Genomic DNA, 21666 nt, shown 5'->3' on the forward strand with positions numbered 1-21666 from the left:
ACATGCTCCTATACATTTTCTAGCAGTTTTCACCAGACGGGTTTTTTGTAGGGAGCAAGTAAGGATATTTATTAGATGGTTTAGTGAAACAACTTTAAAACTGTCATTAGTATCTCTAGAGGTTATCTTTGAGCATTACTTGGGGAAATAATCGATATTGAAACGAATATGCATGTATTCATTTAATTCCTTTATTCTCTGTATATTGGCTAGGCTAGAGGTTAAAAGTCTCGAACATTCATTCATTGGATTACTTACATGATTTGTTACACAGTAACCCAATATTAACGAATTTTCTGGAAATCTTGACCAGATACATGCCTCCTCATACTTACGCTTTTTTGAATATGTTAGGACAATTGATTTTTTATTCTTCTATCGCTATTACTTGTACTTGTGCTTTTCTTTTTAAACTATGCTCTCGTTACAGTTGGTGGCAATCCTAGCCACATTAATATTTCCATTTACCTAGCGCATCGGATTTTCCCTAATTTTAAGTACACCATGTCACAGTAATCTGGCTGCTCAGTTATCTAGATACCAGGAAATCATACAACTTGATTTTAAGAGTGTTATATGATGTGTTTTGGATCTAGACCAAGTAAAAGAAAATGTATATGCTATTATTGTGCTGCAAAAAGAGAGGATAGTTAAATGTTTTTGAAATAACACTCTATATTATAATTTCGACTCTATAGCAATAAAAGCCCATGTCGTTCTCAATCATATTTTGTTTTTTCTTCCGAAGTATAAAAATTACCATGCGCTCTAAGTTTTGGACTTTAGCTTTCTCGAAACCTCTCTAAATATCCAAGAAACTGTCACATCCAAGCCGCCAATTAAACGTAAAATTCGTTCGAAAATTGAAAGCTCAAAATGGGAGCTTTTTGTTAACCTCAACCTGTATACGATCTTCATTTAATTTAGTATTTTTTTTTCCTCATCTCAAATAAATCCTAGATACTTAGAAGATGCTGGGCACACGCCCAAATTCCTCCAACCAGCGCCGGTCGCCGGTACGACCTATATCCGCCCCGCAACCAGCTCCTATACAACCCCGTGTCCTTGTTGTTCCAGCCGTGATGCCAACCATCCGCCTCCCTGCACGCTCAGATGCTATCATCTGTGACCCAATTAAGAAGCGGTATATATTAAGGGAATCGGAATTAAATGCTAGAGAGGAAGTGGGTCATCCTTTCCTTAAATTACAGTGATATTTGTTTTTTTATTTACTTGTTCAAAATAATATAGTCAAAGATGAGGTTACCCGATACACAATCGCGTACGATGTTCCCCAGTTTTCGTTGGAAAGATAAACACGACATGGTTGTTAATTTTCCACAATACTCTATGGATAAAAAACATACCTTCGATGAAGATGAGATGAAATCAAGTGATGAAGTAAGACTTGATTGCAATTCATAGCCCATTTGATATTCATTACTAAATATTGTAAATCTAGGAAAGTGACATTTGTGTAAAGCTGCCTAGCGATAGAGCTGCAGGCATTACTGAAGATGAGAGCGAAGATGAGGATTTCACGGATGAGGAGGAGGAATGTTCATCTAATACCACAGCTCCATTGCAGGCCACTGATGAACCCTCTGATGATGATAATCGTCAGGATAAACGAGTAACCTTTGAGGAGGCTCCACGACGCGGAGGTGATAAGAGACAGAGTTCATTGAATGTCTTTGCGCACGAGTTTACTCCTGCATCTAATAATGAAAGTGGCATAAAACGAGAGGAAAATAATAGGATTGTGAGTATTTATGTCCAGATACTCCAACTTATTTCGAACCTTATTTAATTTACCTTCAATCATGGACTTAGACTGCGAAGCCAGTTGTTCAGGCAAGGTCAGCCCACCCTGGCATGCACTACAAGGACTGGGTGCAACCCACGCACATTCCTGCAATGGATGTCTCCCTCTGGCAAGACTTTCAGGATAAGATAGTACAGCACCTTGGCGAACGCGTTGAGACGGAAATCGAACGTCGATTCAAAGGCCATATTGCTAAACTCTCCGTCGAGAATCGCATTGCTCGTCCCGACCCAAAGCTCGAAGAGGAACTCGACAATCTACGCCGTAAGCAAATGAAGGCAGAGATCGAAGCCAGTCAGTTCAAGGTTCGAGCGGCGGAGCTAGAAGCCCAGGTGCGTGAGCTCGAACGTGTTAAAACTCGGAATGCGGAGCTAGAAGCACGCTTGACGGATTCACAAACTGCGCCAGAGATTCATGAGGAATTGGCGCGTTTGCGCATGAAGAATCAGGATCTATCGCGTGATAGAGACAAAATCGACCAGTTGATAGCGCGAAACTTGTATCTTGAGATTGAGGTTGAGCAAGCGCAAGCAGAGGTCAGTAAGCAATCGCAAAAGATGGCCAACGTCGAATCAGAGCTTTCTGCCGCAAAAGCAGAGACCTCAAATCTGCGCGCACGGAATGAGCAGTTGGAAAATGAGATGGATGGTAGACTCGGCGAAATCGATCAGCTGATGAAGCGGATCGAGAAACAAGAAAACGAAAAGCGCAATTTAGAGGAGGAGCAAGCCCAACTCGCCCGAAAGAATGGCCAACTTGAGGCCCAACTCTCTGCCCGCCAGGCAGAAGCCGAGGAACTAACATCGAGGTACCGTTTGCTTGAGAGTGAAATGACCGGAAAGCATGGCGACATCACTCAACTTCGGATTCGAAACCACGAGCTTGAGAGTGAAAAGCGCACGATGGCGCAGGAGCTTGGCCATGCCAATCAAGAGCTCGAGGCGAAGAAGATTAAACTTGACGAACTCTGGGCACGATGCCAGTCGCTCGAAGAGCAACTTAAGGATATGGAACATATTCGCGTCCGAAGCGAGAGCTGGCGAAGTGACAAAGCTAAACTCGAAGAACTTGAAGAGCTTTGCCATGACCTGGAGCGGCGTAATGCCCAGCTTGCTCAACAGGCTCGTGAGGATCGTGCATCGGCGGAGGAGGCGTATGGCATGTATCGCGAAGCGGAGCGCAAAAACAAAGCACTTCTAGAGAATGAGACTCATTTGGAGCGCGCCTATGCACAACTCATGGGTCGTGAGCAGGAGTTCCGTGACCGTGCTGAAGAGCTGCAGGAGGAGAACAACCGTTTACAGCAGTTGGTCGAAGAAAGGCAGGCACAACTTGAGGAGGTGGTGCACCATTTCACTGAGTTACAGCACACAGAAGAGGAAACTCGCATGCAGTGGGAACAGGCTGCTGAGGAATACGAAGAGCTCTTGGAAAGATTCCGAAATATGGAACGGGAAAATGCCACCCTTCGCTCGAGCTTAGCATCTCTGGTGGACGCGGCAGCCAGATCTCACCCGCCCTATCATGGTCATGGAGAGAAAGAAGAAGAAGGAGTGGTGATAGAAGAGGACAAACGAGGTGGAATGGAGGTACTGCAGGAGATGAACGAGGGCCATCACGCTGAGACTGCCGCATCACTAGAGCCCGAGGATATACCGAGCCGAATCTCCGCCCCAAAAGCGAATGGTACAACAATCAATGCAAACAGGCGCGCCTCCGTTTCAAGTAATGGCACCATTCATTCGCGTCGAAGATCGAGCAGCTTATTGAGTGCAAATAAGGAGCGAAAGCACAGTAACCAGCGCATCAGCTTTGATGCCTCACAGCACACATTAGAGCCATCTCAGGGGAAAACTAGTAAATCCAGCAAACGACTTTCGGCTGGGTCTGCGCGATCCGCACGTTCGGACGACAACAGCCGTGCCTTTTCCCCTGCTACCTCAAATGGAAGCAAAGATAACCCATGGGCCCAGAGGACCAATGGCGAATTGGCGAACAACGCATGGTGGAAAGAGTAGGCTTCTCTCTCATTTCTGTACTTATCATTTTGTATCTTTCTCCTCTGACTATTCTTTTAAATACTCAATTCTATTTTTTTTACCCCTTTATTGTAATCTATCATTACAAAATTTTCTTCTCTCTGAGCACACCCTCATAATATAACAAAGTATTTTTTATATATAACATATATATACAAATATATTCATCGTTATCCCACTTTCCTTTCCACTGGCTTCTTTTTTCTTTCTCTTTTTTGTTTTGGTTCTTTTCAACACAATCTGCAATCCGGTTTTATTACTTCTAGCTCTTTGTCGATCCATTACCTTCGTTTCATTGTGATTTATATCTTTTATCGTCTTTATCCAAACATTAAAAATATTCATCTATTCTAAAAAAAACCGCCATGTGCAATATTCCCATAGATTCTCAAGTTGTGCAAAGATGCGCCGCAACTAAGCCCACCGTCCTTCACAATGGAGCAAAATGCTTAGGCTGTAAGAGGGGTGCACATGCCTTTTGATATATTTTGGCTCTTATCGGCAACAAGGTTTTTCGAGATAATGATGTCATATTTGCAATGAATTTTTCGGCTCGGGCGAATTTCACAGCAAGCGCAAGGTTCACTTAAGGAGCGAGCAGAGGCAGCTGGTTGAGAATCAATTAAAGGGGAATAGCGGAATGCATTGTTTTTAGCTACGCAAGAGCGTAGACGATCGACAGTCAGTTAGCTTCTATCAAACTTAAATGAACGTATCCATAATCGTAACATGACTTGCATTGACTTTGGGCAGTCACTTGTTGCATATGAAGAGTGTTTAAATCCCCGCGACATATGATTTGGTTACAGAAATACTTAAATCTTCTCTTTTCTTTAGGGCAAAGAGAAGGATTTAACTCTGCGATTCGGCAATGCTTATGTCATGTCAACTAGTGATAGTTTGGTTGTTGATTACAACTGTCCATTCCGCTCCCGTGTTCAATCAAGGTTCATTCTTCATCTTATTATGGTTGAAATTGTACATTAAACGATTTATTCATCTAACTAGTCAATTCGGTGGACTTGTTCGGGAATACTTGCCCCCTCCCTACCAAATTCGATTCGCAATGCCCTCTACTTTGTGTGGCGAGTCTTGACCAATGTCCCACGATCATAAGACCCACTTGCTCTACTGGTGACATTCACTGTGGAGATGGCATCTGTCGACCAGCCAATTCCTGCCCTAACATAAACCCTTGCTCTTGCGGACTTAACCCACCTACCAATTTGTACCCTTGTCTGACTAATTATACGGTACACATTCAAAGTTTCGATAAAGCAGGGAATCTCGAAGCGCAGACCAAACAAGCTTGTGCTGCCTATCTGGGTGTGGGGAATCTTACGAGTGGATATGAAGGCGGGAATATCATGTGGCTCCAATGCCCTAAGAGCAAGATCAACCCTCCCACCTGGGTCGAGCCACAGTGGGTGACTGTATGGTGTTTGCTAGGATTCGAGATACTCTTGTCAATACTTTGGTGGGCTTATAAGAAAATTCGGGAGAGAAATATCCCTGTAAGTTCTGCTCTGAGTGAAAGTAAGCGGAACCAGAGTGAGCCCGAGGAAAATTCCGAGAAACAGGTCAAAGACGAGAAAGGGCAGAGCCGAGGTGATACTGCGTTGGATAGCTCTGATGCAGGGAGCCTTGGTCCCCAGGAACATATTTCTCTCAAAGGATATCGCGGCGATTGGTTTGGTAGATTCGCCCTGGCGAGTATTGTCGTTTACACGCTAGGTCTATGGGTATGGCTCGCTGTTATGATCGTGGATTACTATGGGTTCGTAACCGGAAGTCCATGGGGAATATTCGGAGGCGACTATGACTCCTCTGTGAGAATGTTCATTGCCGTTTGGTATGTAAGCAGCGCATGTCTTATAATCCTGAACATTGTGCGCAAACGGATAGTAAGTTGGTTCGCAATCCGGTGTTTACCCGAGCAAGGAGATCGCGTGCAGATCGAGCAAACACGAGTCCCGACTGTGCTGTTGGACGACGAACGGGACACTTGGATCCAAAAATTCAGGGACTTCGAGGGGAAGATTCGGCGCATGCTTGGATGGGACGTCATCGTTAGCGTGTCGCCCATTGAGTACACAGCACTCGGAACAAAATATTTTAATTACCAGTGCGTACGCTATGTGTTTAACGAGCAGCTCAACCGCTTCGACCCCTACGAATTCCACCTAGGGTGTGAGAATAAAGAGCTTTTGGATCAACGGCACGGTCTTTCGAGCACAGAAGCAAAAGCCCGACATGAACTCATAGGACCTAACTACATTCATGTGTATGTGCCTTCATTTTTAATTGCATTATTCCAAGAATTTTTCGGTTACTTTTATCTATACCAATTCATGTCCCTGGTAAGCTATGGATTTCATTGCATGATGAAAACATCTACTGACGCTAATCATGGATACGTATTAGTTTTTATTTTACTATAATGCCTATTATTCCATTGGCCTCGTGTATGCCGGATTAATCTTGATATCCGCCCTGGTTAAAGTGATCATACGTCTTGGGAGTGAAAAGCGCATCAAGTCCATGGCGGAACATGTTGATGAATGTTGTGTACGGCGGGACGGGGAGTGGGTGGTGATATCGACTGCAGACCTGGTTCCAGGCGATGTATTCAAGCTGACACGTGACATGGTCGTGCCATGCGACGCAGTGCTACTCGAAGGGAATGCGATTGTCAACGAGAGTTCCTTAACTGGAGAACCCTTGCCAGTACGCAAGTTCCCTCTCAAAGAAGATGATGGGAGATACAACCCTGCCTCCTCCAAGGGAAATACTCTTTATGCAGGGACCAGTGTATCCCAAGTTGTGGAGGAGGAGAAAACAAGCGTGGCCACTGCACTTGTGATGCGCACAGGTACTCAAACAGACAAGGGAAAGCTTGTACACAAAATTCTGTTTCCGCAACCCATTTCATTTATCTTCGATGAGCAGCTGAAAATCGTGATGCTTATCCTCGCTTGTTGGGGCGGTGTTACCTTCGCCATTGCACTTTATCTGTTCCGGGCAGCTCGAGCGGGTGCTTGGTTTTACGGGATGTTTACCTTTGTGGAGATCATCAGCCCTCTTTTCCCTGCAGCCTTGGTGGTGGGGCAGTCGGTAGCAGCGGGCAGGTTGCGAGGCAAGCATATCTACTGTGTGGATTTGCCGAGGATTATAATAGCAGGCAAGGTGCAGATTTTCTGCTTCGATAAAACCGGCACGCTTACCAAGGAGGGGCTTGAATTTCACCGAGCTTTACCGATAGAACATGGTGAGAAGAAGCTGCAGGCTAAGGCGGAAAAGGGAGAAGAACCCGAGAACACACCTAGTGGCGAGAGTCATGAAGGAACAGTAGCGAAATTCGGCAATCTAGGCGAATTTTCGGAGCTTCCTGGCTTGATTCAGCTGGGAATGGCAACCTGCCATGCTGTTGCGATGCTAAACGAACAATTGATCGGAAATCCTGTAGATATTGAGATGTTCCGAGCTACCGAATGGTCACTTCTACCTCACACCGAGAAGAGTGGATCTCACCTGGATACGGTGGTCAATCCCGTGAACAAAGCTCAAGCGCATGTTGTCAAGCGATTCGAGTTCATGCATGCGCGTGCTTCCATGTCAGTGGCAGTGCTCGATACTGCGACGAACCATGTGCATATCTTCGTGAAAGGTTCATTCGAGCGAATCAAAGACATATCACACCAGACAAGTGTTCCCCAGGACTACGATGCCCGAACATCCCAACTTGCTCGCGAGGGATGTTACGTTTTGGCCATGGCACATAAGGATCTTGGCCCTCAGGCTGACCTTAATGCCATTCAGGGGTGGACGCGTGACGAGCTGGAGCGAGATGTTGAGCTGATAGGGTTGATTGTTTTCAGAAACAATCTGAAGGAAGATACTCCCTCCGCAATCCGCGAACTGAACTTGGGAGGTACGCGTACCGTAATGATCACAGGAGACACCGCCTTGACGGGAGTCTACATTGCGAGGCAGTGCAGGATGACCGAGGAGGGAGCACGAGTCCTGCTCGGAGACGTTGCGGAGAATGGGGAGGTAGTGTGGACTGACATCGATGACGCCGACAACCGCCCCATAGAGCTACCCAAATCCGAAGAGGGAGTGGAGTTGGCCGTGACCGGCCGGGCATTTAGACACCTGGTCGAGACGGACCAGATACGCTCACTACTGCTCAATATCCGAGTATTTGCTCGGATGACGCCCATTGACAAGGTGACCTGCGTTGAGCTACACATGGAGCGCGGAATCACCGCCATGTGTGGTGATGGAGGCAATGACTGCGGGGCCCTTCGCTCGGCTCACGTTGGGCTCGCTCTTTCGGAAGCAGAGGCCTCAATAGTTTCGCCATTCTCCACCAATCGACGAACGATATCCTCGTGCTGTGAGCTGCTGAGGCAAGGAAGAGCAGCGTTAGCCACAAATTTGGCGGCTTACAAGTATTTAATTATGTATGGAGAAACGATGGCGATGATGAAGACCTTTACGTTCTATTTTTCTGGTACGTTTTCCCGATGCTGGCCTCATTTTCTGAACTAACCGTGTGCGCCTCCTATGGTTTAGTAACTATATCGCAATGGCTCTGGATTCTCGCTGACGCGTTCATCACGGTCGCTCTTGCTTACGCTATAACGCAATCCCTCCCGGCGAAAACCTTGGCCCCCCGCCGCCCAACCGCAAGGCTTCTGGGACCGGAGACCGTGACCTCGACGGTGGGCCTTATGGTCATCAACTATAGCTTTCTCATTGGCTCGATGGGGCTTCTCTTCTCCCAGCCCTGGTTCCGCTGCAACGAATGGGATTCGTCGCTGGTCGACACTTCCAAGTGGTGGCTTATTGGCGACAATTATGAAGCAGAGGTCATTGGCTTGTCTGTGCTCTTCCAATTCGTCAATAGCGCGGCGGTCTTTAACTTTGGTCACCTGTTTCGCAGGCAATGGTGGCGCAACTACACACTGGTCATTATCTGGATGGTGTATATCGCCATCGTGTCGTATGTTGAGTTAGCCGATCCAAATCCATTGGGATGCGCCATGCGGATGAACTGCGGGAATCCTGATGCTGTGGTACGAGAGGGCTATCCGCGCCCGACCTTTTACATAGAGCCCTACAACAACCTACTGGGGCATAACATCATGCCTAGAGATTTCAGAATTAAATTATTTTTCCTGTCCGTCAGCAACATGTTGGCGGGCGTGCTTTTCGAGCGCTTTGTGGTACTTGGGCCGGTGCGCGAGTGGCTGCGCAGCAGGTATTCGGCACGGTCAGCACGGCGTTACAAGTTGTAATTTTAAGGGATGCTAGACCTTGGCCGCCACGGAACACGGCCATGAGGGGATTGCTTGAGAGCCGATCCATTGGCACTGTAATGTTGATTTCTATATTAATTTATATTATGTGATCTCTTCTCTCGTTCGTCCGTTGCCCTGTGGCAATAAGCAAAAACAACAGATTTTTTTCTCAGGTTCGAGGCCCGCTTGTTCCGAATTTTCCATTTAAATCCCCTCGCTCCCTTCTCCGTTCCTTATCTTCCCAACTTTCTCTTCTGTTTTTCTCATCGCTTTCCCAACTGTTCTGGCTGGTCCATTACATCTTCTTATTGGCAGGTCCATACTTTTCTATCTTCTCTATTCAAAAGACGTTTCAGCGCAAGCAGAGCTACGCATCAGTCTTTTATTTTGAAAATCTCCCCTTTGAAGAAAAGCTGTTTTCTCTTGACGAAAAAACACTTTTCTCCCATTCTTTCCCCCCAAGATATTCTCTATATTTCTAGCGACTATGTCACGCCTTCTAGTTCTGTCTTTTCTATTTTTCTCCATCTTCGCCCTTACTTTCTGGCAGGCGGCTGCCGCCCCCGTCCCATTCTCTTCCGGTGAGGGCGAGTCAGTCCTCAGTTTTCCAACACGAAAGAGCGAGTCAGCTGTGTTGAGTCGCTTCCAGGGCTTGTCCAATGACGAGGAGAAACGGGTGCGTCGTGAGATTCATCGGATATTTGAGGAGAGGCGAAATGTCATGGCGAGTGTACTGGCTGAGTAATCAGAAAGGACACCCGTTGAAGTCTATTGTTTGTCGGGCCTATGTACCTATTCCCCCCCCCCCCTCCCCCTCATCTTATTGCAATCTCACTCTATAGAAAAGATGATGTGTTTAAATCTGAAAACCCTATGAATAAAACAAGTGGCGATGATACAAATCCATACTGATCATTCTGGCATCCCTTCCATTCGTTGAGCGAGGGCGAGCCCATGAGCTCAATTCAACCTTCTTCATAGGACCTATCCTAATGTTTGTGGCGGCTATCTCATGCCTATCGATGTCTGCAACCCATTTGCATTGGGAAGGTGATGCGAAAATCCAATCAGAAGTTACCTTGTTGATTTGGTCGCAGGATGAAAATCTTATTTTTCATATCCAAATTTCCCTTTCCTTAGTTTCAAAAAGAGTCCATTCCCAAACTCCCTGCATACAGCGTCATCCCATTCTGTGTGAGAAACCCACTCATCTCATGTAAATCATGCCCCAGACTATTGACTACCGTGTGTCTAAAGTGGTGGTTCTGTGCAAAGACTGTGGAGAGGATGTGGGTCTTTATCCAGCTCGACATCGTTGCCGCAAGGTGGAACGGCCTCCGCTGCCGCCCATCCCCGCCCTTCCTCCACAGTATTTGAGCACGCCTTCGCCCTCGCCCTCTCCTTCTCCTTCTCTTTCGCCATCACGATCTGACGCCTCTGCAAAGCAATCGGATCCTAAGACGGGGACAAGCATGTGGGAGAGATTACGCAAGAATTGGACTGAGGGTGGTGAGCATTGCCTTGTTTATAGAGCCATGTTTTGAACCAACAATAAATGAACATTTGTTTTGTCAGCAGATTCTAGCACCGCTCAATCGTCAAAATCTGGAACACTTTGGGATAAGCTGCTTTCAGCAACCGAGATATTGAGTCAGCGCAACGATTGGCCGGGTACAGAACAGAATTATTCTTGGTGGTCTTTCTTGTCGCATTGTGCTAATCATCCGTAATCCTTTTTGAAATATTTCAGATTCAGACTGTTCTGATCACGAGGGTGAAACCCATGTGTCCCGATGTCTTCGCGAATATTATGAATCCAAGGGTAGGATTCCAGAATGGCTTCGGGATGAGAAGTCGAAATCGTTTATCAGGGAATCCGTTTCAAAATCGCCATCCCCCACCCAGAATAATCGCACAACAGGCGGTTCGCTCTTTCGAGATATTTATGATAATGCTCCGCAGACCGCTAATGAAAGAGAAAGGGAGCGGAAGCCGCGATTGTGGGAGGAGGATGCGCCCTCCGAGCGAACACGGACGAGAGAGATAGGAAGAGAGAAACACAGGGAACAGGACGCTGTACCAGAGCGTAAACCAAGACTATGGGAAGAGGATGTTCCTCCCGCTTCGCCCTATCGTTCGAGGGACGAGAGAGATCAGGGAAATCGGATGAAACCGGGACAAAATGAACGGTACAGGGAGAGGGAGCGAATGGAGAGAATACAACGGGATGAATACGAGAGGAGAGACAGAGGTGAAGGTGATCGGATGGACGGCCGCATGCAGCGCGCAGTTGAGCGGGAAGGTGAGAGAGGAGATAGTGGGAGAGGGAGAGACCAGCGGCAAGACGCCTACTACCGCCTAACCGGCGAATCGACTCATTCTCTGCACAGCACCGCCTCCACTTCCTCCTCCACCTCATCCTCCCGAGAACGAAGTAGACACCGAGACTATGATCGTGATCGCACCAGAGTGGACCCACGCTATAGGGTCGACCCGGGACCCCACTACGGACATTCGCCTCAACCTCACCCCTCCTATCCCTATCCCCCCTCACAAACCTCATCTTCCTCTAGAAAACAATATGCGCCGCCTCCCCCTCCTACCGGGTATCACAGAGGTGATTATCCTCCTGGTCCCATGTCCGAAAGAGAGTCCCCGATGCGAAGTCGAGAACGACGTTCTCCTGACGAATACCCCTCTTACAGACGGCATCCACCGGCAACGCGTGGAATTTAATTTTTTTTTTCCCCGGAGAATTTCTACGGTTGACTTGCCTTATTGTTTTCTTATTTTTTTACTAACTTTACTAATATTTTCGATCTTTGCTGAACAAATAAATATTTGGACTTTAAGGGATCTATTTCCTGCCCTCAGCCCGTCTGATATCTGTACAATCGCGATCCGAAAGATATGAGGGTACATAGAACATTCGAACTTAATGACGTAGCTAAGCCCCCCCGCCATGGCAGATTTCTGGATTTGATCGACAAGGAATGTGGATGCAAGTTTAAGGCCCAAATTTTATGCCGAAGTTTTGACCAATTTTCGGGAACCATCTTTGTTCTTTTAATTTTTAGTTTAGCTTTTGATTGTTCCCTACATTTTTGCTTCTGGTCTCTTTTCGCGGTAGGCCTCTTTTCTCTCATCTCATTTCATGTAATGTGTTAATTAACCAAGGTAACCATTCTCTTGCCATTGAGCCGTGGAACGAAGCCATTGCGTGCTAATCTTCATTTCGACATTCTTAGGCATTGAACCTATAGTCCTAGTATTGAAAGCAAAAGGTAATGTAATGTTCACATTTGTTTTTTCTTATTCACACGCCTAACCCCGCTCCTCCTATCCATGCCGACCAGTTTTCTTCAAAGTGCGAATATCCCCTTAAACCCTTAATATACCACCTCTATATCTCGTTGCCCACCTTGGTTCATCTTCACTCGCCACGAAGATAACCCAAGAATGAGCAAAGTGTTCCACATACTCTCTTTAATCTTGTGCTATCTTACACTTGCGCACGCGGTTGCGCGGCCCAGCCCAGCTCCTGGCGGAGTTGCCACCGCCACCAATTCCCCCTCCCCCACCAAAGATTATGCGCCGGCCGCTGCGGCTGCCGCCGCAAATCCCCCGGCTAGAACCCAAGATATTACCGACTCTGGCCTCGCAGCCCTCCATGCGAACGCTTCACCTCCCCGGCTTGCCGCAGTCGCAGCCGTCACCAAAAACGCCCTCCCCATCTTAGCCACCAATTTGAATTTACTCTCTCCCTTGCCTTCGCTACACCCCACACCTACAGTTCCAAACAATACCCAGGCGAAGCCACCATCGAAGAAGAAGGAGAAGATCAAGAAGACCAAGAGTGGGAAGGAGAAAGGAAAGAACGGAAGAGTCCCTGGGTTTAAGCCAGGGAGACTTTTACAGAAGAATGCCGTCTTGTAAGTAGATGTGTTCTTAAGTGGGTGTATGGAGAATGGCCCTCTAAACCTCTAAAACCTTTTTCTTCTCTATTGCTCCTCCACTCCTCCTCCTTTTTTCCGCCTCTGTTCACTTCCCTAGTACATATTATTGGATGGTGCAGGATCAGAAATCGGGCTTTGGTAATCACGGCTCTCGCGGTGGAAAGTTGGTACAGCTCGCCAACTGTAGCGGGAAAACTATTGCCAGAGTCACCAAAGAGTTTGCCGACGCGCTCACAGTTGAGGGCAGTGGGATTCTAGAAAACGGGCTCCTTGTGAACTCGGCAGGATGCGAGTGTGGCCGTGACTTCAACTGTTTCAACCTACTGAACAACAGAAAATTCCCCTACGGTCAGTCCAGCATGGGGACTCCACTAAGGCCGTTCACCAGTATTGCGGCGAATGACCTCAGGGCAGGAACCAAAATCTACGTGCCTCAAGTCAGGGGATGGAAACTTCCCGGCTCAGACAGGGTGCATAATGTAAGTTGAGACTATTATTACCGATTGGGCGACCTTGCCTTGACCCCCCTCCCTCCCTCCCTCCCTTTTCTGCAGGGGTGCCTGCTGGTGGATGACAGAAGTACAAGCTTCAAATCCCATCATATCGACTTCTTTTGCGTAACTGAGGAGAACTACAAACGCCTGGACGAAAAGTACCATGTCACTAAGGTGGACATTTACGAAGGAGGTAAACCCAGCCCTCATTATGGATTTGATCCGCCCTAACGAAGCTGAAAACATAACTCTCCTCGTTTATTCTACCTAGGAAACTGCAAACTCCTCGACTACACATAATTTCCTCACGGTTCCGCTCTCCTTCTCCATTTCTTCTCTCTATTTTTTTGGATTTTTTTGTTTTTAACCTGATCTTTCCACCATCTCCTTTCTCCATATCCTGCTGTATATTTTGACATATAAACTGATGCTATTTTTACTCCTCCCTCCCCCCCCCCCCCCTTCTTTCTTAAAACTTTTTATATAGGTTTCTAGGATAAAAGAGAAAATAAAATTCAAGCCATGTATGCTATATTGATTTTTACTTTTCTTTAACCACTTGTTTCTCCCATCTGTTTAAGGATCGATTATTTGTATTTTTTTTTTCCTTGGTTTCCCAATAAATTTCTTCTCTGTACCCGATTACTCCCCTATTTATTCCATTGCCTATCTATGTACAGCCTGTTTGTAGTGTTGAAACAAACAAATAAGGAAAGAAGAACTAGCAAAAAAGGGAATAGGTGTATCGTTGGATCCGAAATAAACACAATGAAATAAGAAATGATCAATATCAACAGTAAGAATATATAACAATGGATAAACAGAAGTTCCCTGTGGCCACCGCCCTAAGACTTTCCCGGCGCGATGTCTCGGGGACCGAATAGTCTAAACATCCAATCCGGGTGCATCACTGCAATCACAACGGCGATGACAAGAGCCAACACCATCGAAACCATCGAGGCGACGCGGTTGCATTTTCGCCAACCCGGATGCTGGGTTTTCCCCGTGTAGATGCTGCCAATCCACCAGAGAGGAGGGCACACGAATCCACCCACGAAGAGAGCACAGCCCCACGACTCGATCCGCGATTTGAGATACATCTTGAGGGCGATGGCGGGCCGAAAAGAGGACAGAAAGGGTAGTTGCCTAACTGAAGACTGGGACACGCTACGCGGGAGAAATGGAGAGGAGTACAAGGCCGTGGGAGTGCTGCTCTCTGACCGCAGCTGGTAGATAAGTTGATATGCATCTAAAAATGGGGAGGGCTCCGAAGTGAGTGGGGGTTGAGCTATGCGCTGTGGGGGCTGAATCAAATGCTCGCGAATTGGAGCCAGATGGCCTAGTTTTGGAGGGAGAGGGGGTTTAGGGGGCAACTTCGGTACAGGTGAGGAAGGTAGCTCTAGGGAGAGATTCGCATTCGAAAAGGCGCATTTGCTATACCCATAAGGTCGCCCCTTATGGACCAATTCTCTCCGCTCCTCCCATGGGCGCTGTCTGAGTGGTGGCATTTGAGCTTGTGGTGGGAGAGACACGTAGTATGACCAAAAATCGCCCCAACCATCCCGACCGCGAATTGCTTTCTCCTCATCCTGAACCACGCCCTCGGGTACGGCAAACTCCCCGCTATACGAGGATGCTTCCGATTTGGAGGAGAGAGAAGGCGAAGAGGGAGCGTCGCGAAAGGGTTGGGTGAGTTGGGTATGGACCTGGGTGGACGACAGATGGTGTCCTGATTTGCGATATGGGGAACGTGGATATGGTAGACGTGGATATGGGTCGCCTTTGGGAGATATCAACAATTGGGGACTCGACTGGATACAATTCACATTATAAAAGTCAAAGGATGGACTGGTGGCATCATTGAACATGGGTGGGACCAAGGCTGTCCCGTGCATAATTGCTCACAGTTGCTCTTCTGGCTCAGCAATTCAAAAACATAGATCCCACTCTACAATATATTCTCATAAGCGCAGCTAATGACAAGAATTTTTTCGGGCGGTATAACGACTAAAAAAAAAACACGAAAGAGAGAGAGGAAGAAGAGTAGTGCAATTGGAGCGAATTTGAATGCGGGTGGATTCAATTGTCGCGAAACGTTATTAAATGATTACAAAGTTTTTTCCAAAAATATCAGATAATAACTTTATGTGAGAAAAAAAAATAGGAGAGTGGATATAATTGTAAAGTAAAATAATGAAGGAGGCCTGCAAACAATTAGGACGGGAGAGCTGGAGCGTTCGAGTCAAACGGACCGAGCTTGCGAGAATTCACAACGGATCCATTTTAACGCGCAAACCAAGTTGCAACTTGCCCATAATTTACCGTATCAAAACGCCAGTGCGGACTGAAGTTTTTGTCACCTCCTTACGACCCACATTACTGTCCCAAACCTAAACAGGAAAAGAAAGCGTAATAATATTGCAGATAAATTAGCAAACGATGATGACATAACTATTATTTTCAGGCGCACAAGCCTTGTGGCTATGGCTCCTCTTAATGTTCTTCAACCTTTCTCATACTCCATACGGGCCATATAGGAGAGAAGGGAAAAATTCATTTGGGCATTTCGGGGCAGGACGTGAGGATCGAAAATGTAAATTGAGAATACACGAATAAGGTGTCGCCGAGAGCTTGGCGGGGAAGCAATGGCCATATTTCTTGCCACCATCCAAACACTAGTCAACGGAACGCTATCTAGACCTGCGAACACTCTCAAAATTCAGTCCTTAATCCTCACCTTCATCGCACGATGATTGCCTCATATGCCTCTACGTCATAGCCGGAAAATGAAGGAATCAAGGCGGGATATCAGAGCACCTGCCAACAACGCCTCATTGTAGAGCTTAAGGCTTAGTGTAGGATGCTGCGTAATGGGCTACTTTTTGAATCAATGATTTCGAGTAGACCTACTTCGCTACTCGTCAACGATCTACAATAGGAGGGGGGATAATGTGGTTGAAAGAATTCCTCCTGTGAATATCAAATGTCCAGCACGTGATTCAATATGCTTTTTTTTTCCCCGGCTATCTCGACGATTTCACGGCCTCCACTCGGTCTCCCGTAAGTATCTGTCCGTTGCATTGTAATGCACTTGTTGCCTTAAAAACATTATAGAAACGGGAGCATGCGGAAATAGAGAGAAAAAAGAAGACTTAAGGAGAAAAAAAGACGAGGGAGGTTCGCGCCCCTCTCCCCTGTATGGGCAGAAAGATAGAAAACTTAATCTACCTTGACTTCCTACGCCCTCTGTCCCCCTTCTAACCCCCCACCCCCTCCCAACTCAGCCATTTAAATCTTAAAAAACCCAAATTGTTATACTCTCGGCACCACGGGGAATGGGGTTTAACCTTCCATTGAGGCCTATGGCATCAATTGACGAGAAGATACGAGAAACAAATACAAGACCCATTCCCCGGATGCGGCCATCCGTGCGTTAAGACACTAGAACGTGACAAAACTTAAACTTTTTTTCGTACTGGAAAAGTTGGAGATATTCAGAGGAAGTTTATAAAGTGCTCGCTATCTCTCTTCTCCCAACAATAGCAATTTTCATTTCTTCTATTCTTCTTTAACCAAAAGAATATATTAAATTCGAATTTCTCTCCAACCATCATTGATGAAAGAGGTTATGGAGTCAGGCAACGTAGAAAAGGCAGAAGAGGAGGAAGGCGACCTAGTTTTATCTTGCTCACAGTTTAACGGCAAGGCCGATTCCGACCATAACTTCTATGAAGAGAGCAGCATGGATCTAGTAAGCTATCCGGCAAAAGTCCTCCCACTCCGTTCGTCAAGTGCCACCTGTTACAACACACTCGCGAAAAGCGCCTATCTGCACCCCCCTAATCACTCTTGCCCTAGTCTGGTATCTTCGAGAGTCTCCTCAAGGTGTGGAACATCCGACGCTGAATCGGAGGATCACTTAGACGATCCTGAGGAGGAGGATGCGAAATCAAGTGAAATGCAAATGGGAGGCGACGCAGCCGTTTTGGGAGCACTGTGGACCAATGTCGATGAGAAAGAGAGAAAGTACGGAGATCCCAAGGCATGTCTGCATGTTGGAAAGTAAGTGATTACCTAATGGTCTCCGCCCGTGTTAAACTGATTTATCAATCTCACATCAATAGCCTTCCGATTAATATGAAGGAGGAAGAGCTCAGAGACCAACTGGGATATCTATTCGAAAAGTATGGGCCTCTCCTCCATGAGATCAAAATATCCTACGATATCAACAGGCTTCCCACTGCATTTGTACAATTTCAGGTATTTTGATTTAACCGCGTTGTAGATATCCTTGATAAATTGGCCTCACCCTATGTGCTGGTTGACAGCATTTCCGTGATGCACAGGCAGTCATTGAGGCAAGCAACCTGTCCATTGGCGGACGTCGGCCGCGCATTAGGGAAGCGCATTGTAACCGCTGCTGGATCATTGCGGGAGTTCCAAAGGAGTTCGACGAAGAGGTTAGTGGAAAAGCTTTAGTTAAGGGGTGAACCGGTCAGAACGATCTCTTGCAAAATTAGGATTTCCGCGAAATGTTCACGTGCTACGACCACATCGAAGACATCCGAGTCTTATGCAACTCGCAGACGGGAGAGAGAAAGGGGGCGATAGCGGTCATCTTCGAGCACTATGAAGACGCAAATGCCCACTTGCCTGTAACCCCACTCCCGCTTTCTTTATCGTGCTCGCAAGATGAAGTTTAGTAATAGGAAATCCATATGTGATAGGGCCTACGCAGAGATTTCCCCAACTGGAGAATCAAGAAGGTTTCCCTCGAGGATGCGCTTGAGTTCGGGAAGCCCATATACAGAGATACAGGGGTGTTTGTACGATTCATCACAAATCCTACCGTGGGGATTGAAGAGGCTCTTCGGAAACAGTGTGAGCTGTTCGGAAATATTGTCAACATAGAAATAGTACGGGGAAGTGGATATGGTATGTTGAGATGTCTCTGCACTTGTTTGCCTTGGGCTGAATCTAAGTCGCGGACATGCATCATTAGACCGTGGTGCATATGCAATTGTGGTTTATGGAGAAGCAGAAGCAGCCAAAAATGCCCAAGTTATCATGGTAAATAGGCTCTGAATCCTGCCGAAACAATATCCTGTACCTGACCTGAGCTTCTTTCAAGGATAATACTACTCTGCTTGATACTCATATCCGAGTGGATCCTCTCGAAACCAATGAGTTCAGCTATCCTTTCAAGCATAAACGGCTTCCTGACCCTAATCCTCCGAGCACTTCAGATTTCCCACCTACAAGCACGCCGTCATCTCAGGAATCCAGTTGCCACCAGCGAGTCCAGCAAGGACTAGTGCTAACGGAACAATTCTCCAACCTTGTTATTCCCTTTTTTCATTTTCTACCGGCACAATTCTCCAATATGAACCTACAACAACATCCTCACTTGCATCTACAACCCCCATCCTACAATAGGTATGCCTTTCCCCGATCAGAATTCCAGCTCTCGAACACTGCTCCCTGGACATGGGAATCTTTCTCCTGGCTTGTGCCTCAACATCCTTCCAGCCACTTATCGGCTTACGATGCTGTCAGGATGAACCCAGCGTCTCTTGTTGGCCTCACCGAACATCCATATCCACCAGCACAGCCTCCTATGATGATGCCGGCCTATTGTTCTGCTCTAAATTGGATCAAATCTCACAGAAGGAGATTCCATCGGCGCAAGAGCTATAGTAATAACATTCATCTACAGCCCTAGTATCCATAGGGCCATGTGTTTATATCGATGTAGTCTTCTTAAAGCCATTTGTTTTTCTCTGGTCTATAATTAGTATTTCACTTACTTCGCACTGGAAATAACATATAGCGGATGTCTCTGTGAAATGGACCCACTTAAGTCCGTACCCAATCCTAAATTTTTTGTCGAACGTGTATATATGAACTCCCCTTTGCTGTTTGCATTTTTTGCGTTTCACTTTCTCCAAATTAGTATGCGATCATTCTCCTTGCCATTTTTAAATAAATAAACAAATGTATATGTATATTGGTAAGTACGTAGGAGCCAAAGCAGATATCATGAGTTGAAGCAGAAGTGGCTGAAATCAAGGGCGTATACCCGGCTAGAATGAGAAAATGAATAGCAGAATAAAAACTAGCGTTCTAGAATACAAACGGATAGGCTGAATATATCGACAATAAAAAAAAAGAAACCAAAGCGTTTTCAGGCGCCTCGCTAATCCATTAACCGCATAATATTGAATTTTCCTGCCGCAGTCTCGGCCGTCTCCTTCAAGTCGTCCTTCGCTGCGGGGGCCCGGACGTTCTCGAGAAGCACGACAGGAATAAAAGAGTTTAACGAGTCGGTGGAGGAGACGGAGGAGGCAGTCGGGGAGCTGGAAGTGTTGAAGAGAGGATCAGCGGTAATGGCGGGAATATTGATGGGCTTCATTTTTCTGGTTCAAGTACTATGTGCTTGCTGTAATATGAGGTATTATTAAGGGAGACGACTTGGTGTGATGGAATATTATCCGTAAGAGCGGGGAGTGGTTTGAGGCAAGGAAAACCAGTGCAAGAATATCAGATGTAAACTAAGAAAATCGACCACGCTTAACCAAACTTGAGGATATGAATGTTGAGGCGAAGAGAGAGGGAAAGGATTTGCTATTTATAATAATTTTTTCCAATATTTTCAATCCCGAGATGGCGCAATAGAAAAATGGGAGCTTTCCATTCACGGAGTAGTATGCCCATACTTCCCCGCACTTTCAGAGTTTTCTTCTCGTATGTTTAATTTGAATTCACCCGCTTTGCTCCGGTTCCCACGATCTAAATCTGGCCCCATTGGCTGGGCTTTGACTGAGTGCGATGAAGTTGGTGTGCATTGTTTTGATCCACGGGCACAACGGAGCAGCTTGTTGAACACAATGTCAGTTGAAAATTGAAAAGCGAGGGGGAGCGGCCTGATGAAGTCATCATCATTTTGGATGATTGGCCAAACCGGCCTCTTATTTATAGACTGGGAAATAAGGGTATGACAGGAATTGGGAGGAAGCAAACGTGGCACAGCAGCCGTGCTTGCACGATCCAAGCAAATTGGTATCCAGTTATGGTCGAAGCTTCTCAACCTAGGTAGAGTGTTGCGGCAGCATTGTTTTGTTTGTGTCCCTGACTGTCAGCTTCGATTTTCAAAGAAATGCACCGAGTTCCATGGGGTATGCAAGCGTACACTTATTTCAACAAGCAGGTGTTGCAAATTGATTTTCTCGCTGGAAATGGATGGGACCCACCCGCTTGGAGCTCCCGTCGGTTTCTCTTTAGAATCGAGAGAACTCAATATAGTTCGTTTCAGATGGTAGATAAGAGGTGGCCCGATAGCATAGAAGGATTCAGACTAGAAGTGATAAAGACGTAGTCCTCTTTAGATAAGCGCTATCGAAGTTAGCCATCGCAGAGATGGAACGAAATCCATCTGACTTTTTTTGGTCGGCCAGTTTCCCGAGTTTCACTTGACCTCACTAGATAGAACGCATAAGGACAGTCTGACCAAACAGAAGGGGGAGAGACGACAACGACGACAGTATTGACGATTTAATTTATTATTGACGCCCTGCCCTCTCCCCAATTGAGCCTCTTTTAGATACAAGGAAGTTTATTTGAATAGCATAGAGCAGAAAGAGACAGAATGTTTCGTCCTTTTCCCCTGGGCACTTAATCCCACCCTATGGACGGGCTGCCCTTTGGCCCAGTTTAGGCCGCATCAGGACAGAGAGGGGGCCTTCGCTTTGTTGGGAGCAGAAAGGGGATTCAGCACGTTTCTCCTTCCCCACGCAATCTTATCTCTTGATGGGCAATTTTGGCGACGCTTTTCTTGGAAGTGGCCGCGGAGAGAAACTTCTTCCACATTTCTCAAAGGGGAAATGGCTCGTTCTTCCACCGAGGAGGCCCGGTTGCCTTTTAGACATCTCTATATATACTTATTAAAGCAGGGGAATTGGGCCCATCATTGGCTTGTTTCGCACATAACCGGACTGTGGTTGAGCGACCAGTCAAGCCCAAGAAATTGGGGGGGGGGCTGTTTCAAAG

General features: G+C 46.6%; 8 protein-coding genes across 8 annotated transcripts; 6 read left to right on the forward strand and 2 right to left on the reverse strand.

Annotated features, from left to right (window-relative positions):
* Positions 1 to 971: 971 nt before the first annotated feature.
* VTP21DRAFT_7593 (uncharacterized protein) lies at positions 972 to 3843 on the forward strand (the record flags this gene model as incomplete). The annotated part of the gene is made up of 4 exons (XM_069398351.1): positions 972 to 1184; positions 1252 to 1401; positions 1463 to 1762; positions 1834 to 3843. 4 exons carry the CDS (start codon positions 972 to 974, stop codon positions 3841 to 3843), a joined length of 2673 nt encoding a protein of 890 aa, XP_069246386.1.
* Positions 3844 to 4735: 892 nt separating this feature from the next.
* VTP21DRAFT_7594 (uncharacterized protein) lies at positions 4736 to 9167 on the forward strand (the record flags this gene model as incomplete). The annotated part of the gene is made up of 4 exons (XM_069398352.1): positions 4736 to 4811; positions 4873 to 6224; positions 6289 to 8380; positions 8443 to 9167. 4 exons carry the CDS (start codon positions 4736 to 4738, stop codon positions 9165 to 9167), a joined length of 4245 nt encoding a protein of 1414 aa, XP_069246387.1.
* A 490-nt stretch (positions 9168 to 9657) lies between these two features.
* VTP21DRAFT_7595 (uncharacterized protein) lies at positions 9658 to 9915 on the forward strand (the record flags this gene model as incomplete). Its single annotated transcript, XM_069398353.1, has 1 exon — positions 9658 to 9915. One exon carries the CDS (start codon positions 9658 to 9660, stop codon positions 9913 to 9915), a length of 258 nt encoding a protein of 85 aa, XP_069246388.1.
* A 41-nt stretch (positions 9916 to 9956) lies between these two features.
* Positions 9957 to 12555, forward strand: VTP21DRAFT_7596 (uncharacterized protein; the record flags this gene model as incomplete). The annotated part of the gene is made up of 9 exons (XM_069398354.1): positions 9957 to 10056; positions 10152 to 10220; positions 10311 to 10321; positions 10403 to 10679; positions 10746 to 10841; positions 10921 to 11776; positions 12301 to 12347; positions 12419 to 12454; positions 12527 to 12555. The coding sequence occupies 9 exons, from the start codon at positions 9957 to 9959 to the stop codon at positions 12553 to 12555; spliced, it is 1521 nt and encodes a 506-aa protein (XP_069246389.1).
* A 74-nt stretch (positions 12556 to 12629) lies between these two features.
* On the forward strand, positions 12630 to 13851 carry VTP21DRAFT_7597 (uncharacterized protein; the record flags this gene model as incomplete). Its single annotated transcript, XM_069398355.1, has 3 exons — positions 12630 to 13102; positions 13224 to 13605; positions 13681 to 13851. 3 exons carry the CDS (start codon positions 12630 to 12632, stop codon positions 13849 to 13851), a joined length of 1026 nt encoding a protein of 341 aa, XP_069246390.1.
* Positions 13852 to 14465: 614 nt separating this feature from the next.
* VTP21DRAFT_7598 (uncharacterized protein) lies at positions 14466 to 15515 on the reverse strand (the record flags this gene model as incomplete). Its single annotated transcript, XM_069398356.1, has 1 exon — positions 14466 to 15515. The coding sequence occupies one exon, from the start codon at positions 15513 to 15515 to the stop codon at positions 14466 to 14468; it is 1050 nt and encodes a 349-aa protein (XP_069246391.1).
* Positions 15516 to 17236: 1721 nt separating this feature from the next.
* On the forward strand, positions 17237 to 19342 carry VTP21DRAFT_7599 (uncharacterized protein; the record flags this gene model as incomplete). Its single annotated transcript, XM_069398357.1, has 7 exons — positions 17237 to 17682; positions 17745 to 17880; positions 17949 to 18080; positions 18141 to 18275; positions 18348 to 18555; positions 18623 to 18690; positions 18752 to 19342. The coding sequence occupies 7 exons, from the start codon at positions 17237 to 17239 to the stop codon at positions 19340 to 19342; spliced, it is 1716 nt and encodes a 571-aa protein (XP_069246392.1).
* A 474-nt stretch (positions 19343 to 19816) lies between these two features.
* Positions 19817 to 20032, reverse strand: VTP21DRAFT_7600 (uncharacterized protein; the record flags this gene model as incomplete). The annotated part of the gene is made up of 1 exon (XM_069398360.1): positions 19817 to 20032. The coding sequence occupies one exon, from the start codon at positions 20030 to 20032 to the stop codon at positions 19817 to 19819; it is 216 nt and encodes a 71-aa protein (XP_069246393.1).
* Positions 20033 to 21666: the final 1634 nt, after the last annotated feature.

This window comes from Calcarisporiella thermophila (assembly GCF_041956535.1).
Source record: "Calcarisporiella thermophila strain CBS 279.70 unplaced genomic scaffold VTP21scaffold_31, whole genome shotgun sequence".
Classification (NCBI taxonomy): Eukaryota; Fungi; Calcarisporiellomycota; class Calcarisporiellomycetes; order Calcarisporiellales; family Calcarisporiellaceae; genus Calcarisporiella; species Calcarisporiella thermophila.